We start from the raw sequence: 11,275 nt of genomic DNA on the forward strand, positions 1-11,275 counted from the left end.
CCCCTATATCAGCGCTTTTACAAAGCGCTTTCGTAAGGTGGGCTATACCAGCGCTTTTGAAAAGCGCTTTTGTAGACATACCCTATACCAGCGCTTTTTTAATGTTTTTTTAGCGTGTTTTTTAATTTTGTTTTTAGTGAAGCCTATGCCAGCGCTTTTTCCAAAAGCGCTTTCGTAGGGGTGCTGCTAAAAGACAAATTTGGCATAGTGGCTTGAAGCTGCACTCGTCTTGTCCTAGCATTCCCTTGAAATTTCTTCTTCATTTAGTCCCAAATCTGTTTGGAAGTTTCTTTGCTGAGAATAGTCTCCAAAGTTGCTCGATCTATGGCCTGAAACAAGTAGTTCTTGGCTTTAATATCCTTGAGTTTCAATGCCTCCAATTCTGCCTTCTGCGCATCTGTTTGAACTGCTCCCTTCGCAGGCTCTGCAGATCCGGATTCAACAACTTGCCAATATTATTTGGATCTCAAGAAATTCTCCATTAACATGCTCCAATGGTCATAATGATCATCGAAACGAGGAATTGCAGCCTGCACAAAATTCTCATTGGAAGATGCCATCGATCAATCAATGTTTTCGCTCAAAAATCTCACTGTGTTTCACTCAGATTTTTCTCTAAATTAACTTGCTCTTGATACCACTGTTAACTTAGAGTAAATAGGCACATGAAAACTGTTGTTTTTTATTGATTGATACGTTCAAATAACAAAGATTGCAACTACTTAATAATGCTGAGAATCACTAACAGTATAGTCCTAAAATTCAGCACTCGCTACTAACTCAAACAAATATCCCTAAAGACTAGGACAAACTCAAAACAAATCAGTTACTAACATGAATAATAAATAAAACAATAATAAATAATATTTTTAACAATTTTAACCTATTATCATCGATTCAATAGCATTTCCTGTCTAGAAAAAAAGAGCATACATCTTTAACTTTTTAGTAAAAATTGATAGCTTATCAATTTTAATCTCTAACTTTTTATAAAAGTTAACGTTATACATTCCAAATGTTTTTAAAAAGAAAAAACATAGAGTATTTATATTTCATCAGACTACGATAGTAATTTCATGAAACTGCTGTCATCACGCATAAATTGATTTTTCAATTTCGTGCCGAGAATTTTCTTCTCACAGAACCTTCATTCTCTCTTTGCTAGCTCTCTTTCACAAACGGAGTAAAAACAAAGAAGTGATCAATATCTGCGAGAAACGAGTTTTTAACAATGGCTTCCTTCAACAAGGAGCTTGAAAAGGAGCTTCTACAAGCTGCGAACAGTCTCTTATATCCTCCTTCTTCTCTCAATAACCTACTCCGTCTTCTATGCGTAAACACAATCTCTTTCCTTAGTGCATTAGGTTTTCTTTGTGAAGTTTTCATTATTCGATTTTGCATGTTGGTGTTGCCTTTGTTTTTGCCCTAATTGCATGTGCTTGATATTGTGTTTATTTATTCTTGGAACTGAAGCAAGTTGGAAGCTGCTTGTCAAGGGTTGAACAGTCACGTGCTGAATCTAAGAAAAAAGAACTCTCTTCATTATCGAAAGCTTTAATTGCTGATGAACTTATAAACAATTCAGATGTTGATGTCAAAGTTGCACTTGCCTACTGCTTTAGTGAGTTAACAAGAATAACTGCACCTAATGCTCCTTACGATGATCACCAAATGAAGGTGTGCTAGATTATATTCTACTGTCACGTATTTTCGAATTATGCTGTTGAGTTTCATTGTGTGGTTTTCTTTCAGGAGGTCTTTGGATTAATTGTATCGTCGTTTGAAATTCTATATGATAAATCAAGCCGATGGTACCAAGAGAAGATTTTAATCCTTGAGTTGGTTGCAAAACTTAGGTTATGTGTGCTAATGCTGGATCTGGAATGCGATGACCTCATTTTGGAGATGTTTCAGCATTTCTTGGAGACAATAAGGTATGAGTTGTTTCATATAAGTCCAACATTTTAGCTTTTATATTTTTTTTCATAGCATTTCTTTGATTTTAGGCCAAACTTGACCTGCAAAACTGACTTCTTAGATGGATTACCCAAACTTTGTAAACTCGTGATATGTTGAGTTGTAATTTTGTTTTGAACGGTTTGTTAGAAGTTGGTTAGTAGTTAGATTTATTGGTCAGAGGTTGTTAGAGTTTGTTACATAACTTGCTCAACAAGTTATGTTTGTATCAAGCATGTTAAGAATACTTTTGTATATAATTCCCCTCCGAGCTATCTAAAATTTTTAGTTGTCCAATATAGGTTAGCCCCAATTTAACTATGGCAAAATAAATAGAGGCAATATTTTTCAACAGTTTAAGCGTAACAAGTATTTTATAATGTCCTATTTAGTCACAATTTAACCGTGTCAAATTTTGGACCCCATACGATAGCCCGCCTTTTACACTTTCAAAGACGGCTTTGATCACCCTTAATCATCTCAATGTCATTCCATTCCATCTTGACAGTAAAAAATTAGTTTTCCATTTCCTCACTTTTGCTTGTTAATTGCTATTACTTGGTTTACACACAACGCAATTCTTCCCTCTTTTTATGTCATTAATCTCAAATTGCTCCAACAGGATATAATCTTGAGATACTTGTATTGAGAAGTTTGCTTTTGACTGAACGGTAGTGGTTTAATTTGTTGCCTAACCGGATACAAATGCAAATTGTGGGACCATGATTCTAAGAAGATCTGCTTAAAACTTTCAGGGAACATCATCCAGAAACTGTTTTCTCGTCGATGAAAAGCATAATGGTTCTTGTTCTTGACGAAAGTGATGATATATCTCTGGACTTACTCTCTCCAATCATAGATAGCGTAAAGAAAGACAATGAGGTTGGAATTTGGAAATTTAACCTCATTCATTTTAAAAGATTGTGATTTAAACCTGAAACATATTTTACTATAGATTGTTTATAATTGTCATGGTTGTTGTCATTATGATTCAGGTAAGTGTGCCAATTGCTCTAAAGTTGGGGGAAAGTGTTCTTCAAAGTTGTGCCACAAAGCTGAAACCCTATTTAAGGCTAGCTGTGAATGAGTTGGGTATTTCTTTGGATGATTATAGTGATGTTCTTGCCTCAGTATACAACAATAGATAACTTGGTGCAAATGATTTATGTTCTTCTATGAACTTAGGTGCTTTTGGCTTGAAACTTTTTGGTGTCAAGTTAGTGATCTATCTCTGAAAATATTTACAACCTGAGACCAAACTTCATATATGTGTTATATGTTGCCAAAAGTCTCTCTTGACTGTTCAATGAAGTATTTAAATATTATTCACTATATAGTTTCTCACATGGATGGTGGAAGTTGAACTCATAAAATTTTAAGTCAACTCTTTATCAATTTAATTAATTTTTATTTATAAATTAGTGAGTGTTTGTTTTTATGATAGAAAATAAAAGTTAGAGAAAATTGATTTTGACATATTTTAATAATATTGATGGAAAATAAAAATGGACTCGACAATGAATTATTACAAAATAAAAATTGGCCCAAGAATGGATTATAACACGAAGTTTTAGTGCCAGTTAATTTTAGCTTTCGAAAAATAGGGATGTGTTGATGTGCATAAGGTATATCCTTATGCAAGGTGCATAAATACTCGAATATTGTTTATATTACTCAAAGTATTATATTTATTGCACAAAATAATATACAGATTACTCAAAATAGTATAAATATTACTCAGAACAATGAATATATTACTCAAAATAGTTAAAATTCGATATTACTAAGAATGATGTAAATATTACTCAGAATAATTACTCATAATTAATAGATGTGTACAAATAATGCATATATTATTCATGGATTATGATATTATTACTCGTTTCTAACTAAATTGTTACTCAGAACAATTTAAATATTACTCGTACGAGACTTATGCACCGTGCATAAGGATATACCTTATGCACATCAACCTGACCCCGAAAAATAGTTTTTTTTTTATATTTTAAAAAATAAATTTATCTCTTTCGTGTTTATATATTATGATATATGTTATGGACTGGCCAAATAGCTAGGCATAGCCATTTCACTTCCAAGTTCAAAGTTGTCCAATAACGATGGCCCAACCGGCTAGGACCAAAAGAAGGCAATTTCCCCATTTGCCCTCCGTCGGGCACACGGCTGCCCAGGCCTCTGCCCCTCCGCCGGGCACATGGCTGACCAGGGTCACGCCTCTGCCCCTCCGCCAGACACACATCTCCCAAGGGTCACGCCTCCGCCCCTTAGTCGGACACAGTAGGGGGCCGAGCAGCTATAACCGTGCGAGCGCATCTCCTCCATGTGTCCGAGGAGGACCTCCCCTTCAGGTGCTGCTAGGAGTCTCTACAATAAGGGGTCGAGCAGCTATAACCGTGCGAGGGCATCTCATCCTCCTGTCTGACGAGGACCTCCCCTTCTGGTGCTGCTAGGAGTCCCTACAATAAGGGGCCCGAACAGCTATAACCTTGCGAGGGCATCTTCTCCATGTGTCCGAGGAAGACCTCGCCTTCTGGTGCTGCTAGGAGTCCCTACAGTAAGGACTCGAGTCGTTATAACAGTCCAAGAGCATCTCTTCCTCGTGTCTGACGAGGACTTCCCCTTCTGGTGCTGCTAGGAGTCCCCACAGCAGGGTCCCGAGAACCTATAGCCGTGCGAGGGCGTCTCCTCCTCGTAGGGTTTGAAGCCAACGCCTTTCTAAATATCACAGATTCTTCCTGCTTCCGAAAAGATCGTGCCCTCTAGGTATTTCGGGGCAGTTGACCCAGGATGGAAACCACGTGCTAGTCTCCATTACACACGTAGGTCCTGGAAGTCTCCATTCTGGGCCTGCACATCCGGCCCAGTGTGGGAATATTGGCCAGTGTTGGGGACTATAAATACCCTCTTTCACTAGAGGGTCATCCAAGAATTCAAACTCTTACCTTCTTGCTCTGTTGTATCTCTGCACCCTTTTTGGCTTCAGCATCGGAGTGCCTTGCAGGTACAAACCCCCTTTCCTCCTCCACCAAACGCGTGAAGATCTCATCGTCGCAGCTGGCCCACTTCAGGTTCTGGTCACCGGTAAGATCAGTGGCACCGTCTGTGGGAAATCAGCTTCCCCATCTTTTCTTTCTACCTCCAAGATACTTAAATATCAAAGCAAACCTTCATTTCTCTCTTCAGGGCCAGCCACAACAACGACGATGAGCAGACGCGCTCCCTGGAAGAGCACGCCACGCTGCGAGGGGGATGGGCTCACTGGGTCTTCCTCCATGGACGACGTGGGCGACGCCAGTATCCCCCTTTCAAAGACCAAAAAAGTCAAGAAGATTCAAGAAAGGGCAACAGAAGAACTTCAACAGGTCACAACTTTTCCCAACGTTAAGCCCGCCATGGCTGCCCTTTTTGCAGCACCCAGTCAGGCAAACATCCTGATCGGCCAATAAAACGAACGGATCAGGGCGTTAGAGAAGGGGCGCAATTCAAGATCTCCTCCATGGAGACATCTCCATCAAGAGCACGCGTGGTCTGTTGGTCCCCAGAGCCAACAAGACCACCGCTGCCCAGAACCGCGTTGCTGCCCCTTCGAAGAGCACGCTTGATTGGTTGGGTCCCGAGATCCAACAAGACCACCGCTGCCCAAAACCACGCTGCTGCCCCTCCGAAGAGCACGCACGATCGATTGGCCCTTAGAGCCAAAAAAAAGGTTAGACGAAACCGAGAAGATGTGGGTCGAAGAGCTACATGGTGTGCTCTATAGCTAACCGGTAAACCATTATCCAGCCAGCCTTCACTAACAATGGTGCTCGGCCAGATAAGGAAACGCGTCACGGTATGAACGCGAATCCCTCCATGAAAATGAAGGTCGAACTCTTGCTCGCACAGTAACATTTCGGCCCGACGAGGATACCTACACCTAGCTCTGCCGTCGTAGTACCTGTTCGGCAGAACACCTAGCTCGCGATGGGAACGCTCATGCCACGAGCTCTTAGCCCCGATCACGACCTTGAGCACGTCATTCGCCTAGACCCGCTCTTGCTTTCCTGATTTGTTCCCTACACAGTCGGATGACAACTAACGGTCGAGAAACTACGAATCTTAACATACATCGAGTGTGTAATACTTGTAAAATTTCAGCATACATCGAACATGCAACCTCCAAAATTAATCATCCGTTCGACTCCCCGCGCGTCGAACGCAGGTGACGACTCTTGTGCTCCTCGAACGAGCATGTCCTCGGGATCACGAGACGTCCTCTTCCAAACCAGCAAACACATACAACGCGTTTCTCTCCTCGACAGAGGGGCAGACCTTAAGTCATTACTCATGTGCCCAGAAGCAACGACTTGGGGGGCTTCTGTTATGGACTGGCCAAATGGCTAGACATGGCCCAATACACTTCAAAGTCCAAAGCAGTCTAATAACGATGGCCCCACCAGCTAGGACCAATAGAAGGCAATTTCCCCCTCTGCCCTCCGTCGGGCACACGGCTGCCCAGGCCTCTGCCCCTCTGCCGGGAACACGGCTGCCTAGGGTCACGCCTCTGCCCCTCCGTCGGGCACAGTAGGGGGGCCGAGAAGCTATAACCGTGCGAGGGCATCTCCTCCATGTGTCCGAGGAGGACCTCCCCTTCGGGTGCTGCTAGGAGTCCCTACAATAAGGGGCGAGCAACTATAACCATGCGAGGGCTTCTCCTCCTCTTGTCTGACGAGGACATCCCCTTCTGGTGCTGCTAGGAGTCCCTACAGTGAGGAGCCCGAGCAGCTATAATCGTGCGAGGGCATCTCCTCAATGTGTCCGAGGAGGACCCCCCCTTCTGGTGCTGCTAGGAATCCCTAGAGTAAGGAGTCGAGCAGCTATAACCGTGCGAGGGAATCTCTTCCTCGTGTCAGACGAGGACCTCCCCTTCTGGTGCTGCTAGGAGTCCCCACAATAGGCTCCCGAGCAGCTATAATCGTGCGAGGGTGTTTCCTCCTCGTAGGGTTTGAAGCCAACGCCTCTCTAAATATCACGGAGTCTTCCTACTTTCGAAAAGACCGTGTCCTCCAGGTATTTCGGGGCAGTAGACCCAGAATGGAGACCACGTGCTGGTCTCCACTACACACGTAGGTCCTGGAAGTCTCCATTCTGGGCCTACACATCCGGCCCAGTGTGAGGATATTGGCCCAGCGCTGGGGACTATAAATACCCTCTTTCACTAGAGGGTCAGGTATCCAAGAGTTCAAACTCTTACCTTCTTGCTCTTTTGTATCTCTGCACCCTTTTTGGCTTCAGCATCGGAGTGCCTTGCAGGTACAAACCCCTCTTTCCTCCTCCACCAAACGCGTAAATATAGTTTAAAAATAATTGTTATAAATAATTATTTAAATAACTTTAAATTTAAGTTTTTTTTTTAATTTTAATATATAAAAAATTATAATTAAAAGATGAAATATATAAAATAATATTTTTAATAGAAATTATTTAAACTGGTTTTTCATTTGAACAAAGATAAACTACACAATTGCACTTTTGGTTCTAACTTATACTTTTGTTAAATTGTCCTATTTTTGGATATTTTGTGTCCAAAATTTACTTTTTGCATGTGTAAAATAACTATACACTTTCGGTGCATGACTATTATTATTTTTTTAATTCACAATTCTAAAATATATATTATTATTTTAATTATGTGTCAAATGTTTGTTATGAGTCAAATTCAAAATCTATTATTAATCTAAATATTTTTTTTAATGATGCCTACAAAAAATAATGTTTGTGTACGGGATAAAATATATTTGATTCATGTATTTTTATAAATGGTGTTATTTTTATATACAAGAAAAAAATCTATTATTTATCTAAATATTTTTATATAAGAAAATTTACTATTGATACAGATATTTTTGTAAATGATATCTAAACATAAATAATATTTGTATACGGAAGTATAATATTTACTATTGATTCATGTATTATTATACATATAAATTAAAATTGAAGTATAATTGTAACGTTCTTTCTATAACTTTCTAATACTTGTGTTGATTTGAAAAGCGGGAAATAAAAGAACAATTGTATGGCATGCATAATTATTAAGTTCTCAATACATTACCTCACATGATTTCTTTTAGAAATAGATGTTGATTTTAAGAAAAAGGGAGGATTTGATTAGTGTAAACGTGTGACAAATTTAGGATTTAACTATTAAGGAATCGGTCAATATAAAAGTATACATGATGTAAACAGTGAGAAAGTCAGATGTTGATATTTTATGCACTACTTTGTGATGTATTATGCAATGTATTGGTTATCACTGTTTGTCTTGTGTAAATTCTTAATTGGGTTCTTTTAATAGTTAGTTTTTAAATAGGATTAGGATGGTATGTATTTTTTATTTATTTTGATACCTTTTTTTTTATTGTGCTTGAGTTTATTTCTTTTTTTTTTGTAATTGACCTTTAAGACATGTTAAAGTTCTATTGCGCGTTGTTAAAAAAAAAAGTTTAATTGCAATTTTGGTCCTCCTATTATCCTTTTTGATCCCCCTATTTTAAAATCCAGAATTTTAGTCCCTATATTTTAGTTTTTTGAGGATTTTGGTCCCCCTGCAAATTTGAAGGCAATTTTAAATGAAATGACGCTCACATTGATGATTTGTCAATGCTAGTTCAGCAGTGAAATGTTAAAAAAAAAAATTAATTCTATTTATGATTTATGTTGAACATGTCACGGATGTGAGTTTCATTTCATTACAAATTGCCTTCGGATTTGCAAGGGGACCAAAATCCTCAATAAACTAAAATAAAGGGACTAAAATTCCGGATTTTAAAATAGGGGACCAAAACCTAAAAAAATGGATAACAGGGGGACCAAAATTGCAATTAAGACAAAAAAAATTATCGACCTCTTTGGTAATAATTAAAATTTTTGTAAATTATGTAGTAAATCAAATTGTAAAATAAAAATAAATAAAAATTGGCGGGGCGGCATGTCAACTCGTATGTAAACGGGGCGGGCTTGACTTTTAAGCTCAGACATCTAAGTTGACATGTCCTTCCCCGTCCCGCTTTTGGACGGACTTAAACTATATATATATATATATATATATATATATATATATATATATATATATAAAGAGAGAGAGAGAGAGATAATATGATATGATAAAGATGAGGATGATTCATCGATGACAATATATGTAATATGATACGGTAAAAACCAGTGATTCGTCGATGACATTATATATAATATGATAGGATAAAGGCGTTGATTCATCGACAACTGTATATATAATACAATAGGATAAAGACGATGATTCAGTGACGACGATATATAGAATACAATAAGATAAATACAATTATTCATCAATGATAATATACATAATATAATACGATAAAAATGATGTATCATCAGTTTCACATTTACACAGCTACGATAAAAACACATGGATTCGGATTCACACGCATGATAAAATTAGAGTAGTTTCACAATTACACATAATCTTCACCAATTATGGGAAAAGAATAAAATTAACAAACTAGAATAGTTTCACTGTTACATGTTATTCAGATAAATAAAGCAATAGAGAAAGGTTTTAGGTTCCAAATCTTCACCAGTTGTGGTTGCGTGGCAAATGACAAAATCATCTAAAATGATTGTTGGAGGAAGAGACCATTATTTGAAAGAATCCGGAAGAACAATTCAATTTATGGAAAAGAGAGAAAATTTATGGCTTTTGTGAGAAATGGAAGAAGAAGAAGAAGAACTACATTAAGAGAAAAACAAACATAAAAAAAGAAGAAGAAAAAATCATTAAAAATGGGAAAATGAAAAACACACCTCAAATGACATTTTAAAATTTGAATTGAAACAAGTTTTAATTTCAACCATACATATTAATCTACTTTATTCTTTTTATTCTCATATAAGAAATTTATTCTCGAGATAAAGAATTTATCTCTCCTGAAGAAGTTTCAATGTTTAAGGTATTTAATTTAGTAACTAATTCCTCTATTTAATGTTTAGTGTCACAACCTAAACTCATTCCTTTCAACTCTTGGTTAGAAGGAGTATGTTATTGATAAATAGGTTAGGTAGGATCTAATTTATAGTCTTTAACATCCTTAGGTTGAGGGACATAGTTTTCGATTCTAGCTAATTGTTGAGACATAGTGTGAAGTATTTGGTTTGAGTAATTTAGTTGGCCATGAAGATTATTAATGTCTTTTTCTTCGATCTATGGGATTAGCTATAGATTAAATGACGAATCTTCTATTTCTATGTTTTTCTTAGAAGTAGTAATTTTAATAGCTTCCAAAGGTGAATGAACTGGCTCAATAATTTCTTTCCTAGAAGTTTTCCATTAGAAATTTATCCTAACATTAGCATCTAAGTACATCTTAACAGTAAATGGATTTTCGATCTCTTATTATAAACATAATAATTCAAACCATGTTAATAAATAGATATTAATTTTATAGGTTTCTAAAAATGTATGAAATTTTTGCAAATATATTTGAGTACGTTCTTTAGAGAAAGTTGAGAAATATCAATTTCTCTTCTCTAAATTGTAAACAGCCTCAAAGTCAACTCTAATCCAAGCTCTGTCTATGACAAAGGGTTCGTCATTTTTAATTACACTTAGTATTTATGATTTGGTTGGAGAAGGTGACATAAAGGTTCTCTCAGATTATATTGGTTGAGGAATTGTATTAGCAAAGTTTACTCCTGTAAGATTTACCCTAATTATTGAATCAACCGAATGTCTAGCACTGGAAGTTGACCCAATGCTGCTAGAATAATGATAGTGATAGGGTTGACTTCTATTCATCTTAATTCTAACTGATCCATCAATATCTTGAATAACATCTCTAATAGTTATGACCTCGATCTTTTTCAGATTTAACCACATCTTGTAATATCCATTCTTGAGGAAATTTTTCTATAATTTATGAAGCAATCACTATCTTTAGGGTCATAACATTAGACCTACTTAGATTTGCTTCAATAATATAAGTTTCATTCCTTGGAGTAGTTTTAAGCGATTTAAATTCGTAATTAACATTAGAGACTTTGTTGGTAATTATAGTTGTAACATCTATATTGGCAACTCCATGATTAAAAATATCACTTAGACCTTGAAAATATATAACCAATGAGTTCTCAGTGAATTCACCAACTAAGCTCATAGTCATAGAGTAATTCTGATGGCAGTTAAAGTAGAATGGACCATCGTTAAGATTTGATTCAACTATAACAATACTTAAGTTATAAAAGTCTTTAATTCTAATGTCTCGTAGAACCAACAATATAGATGTGT

At 37.1% G+C, this 11,275-nt stretch overlaps 1 protein-coding gene across 1 annotated transcript; it reads left to right on the forward strand.

The window, feature by feature from the left end:
* The first annotated feature begins 1,231 nt into the window (after positions 1-1,231).
* LOC131598485 (sister chromatid cohesion protein PDS5 homolog C-like) lies at positions 1,232-3,104 on the forward strand. The gene is made up of 5 exons (XM_058871080.1): positions 1,232-1,333; positions 1,474-1,677; positions 1,753-1,934; positions 2,712-2,838; positions 2,952-3,104. Exons 1-5 carry the CDS (start codon positions 1,232-1,234, stop codon positions 3,102-3,104), a joined length of 768 nt encoding a protein of 255 aa, XP_058727063.1.
* The last annotated feature ends 8,171 nt before the right edge of the window (positions 3,105-11,275 follow it).

The sequence above is a fragment of the Vicia villosa genome, linkage group LG4, assembly GCF_029867415.1.
Source record: "Vicia villosa cultivar HV-30 ecotype Madison, WI linkage group LG4, Vvil1.0, whole genome shotgun sequence".
Taxonomy (NCBI): Eukaryota; Viridiplantae; Streptophyta; class Magnoliopsida; order Fabales; family Fabaceae; genus Vicia; species Vicia villosa.

Coding starts and splice junctions, on each gene's coding strand:
- LOC131598485 (XM_058871080.1), top strand. CDS start 1,232: ATGGCTTCCTTCAACAAGGAGCTTGAAAAGGAGCTTCTACAAGCTGCG. Junction 1,678..1,752: donor ACGATGATCACCAAATGAAG/GTGTGCTAGATT, acceptor GTTTTCTTTCAG/GAGGTCTTTGGATTAATTGT. Junction 1,935..2,711: donor CATTTCTTGGAGACAATAAG/GTATGAGTTGTT, acceptor TAAAACTTTCAG/GGAACATCATCCAGAAACTG.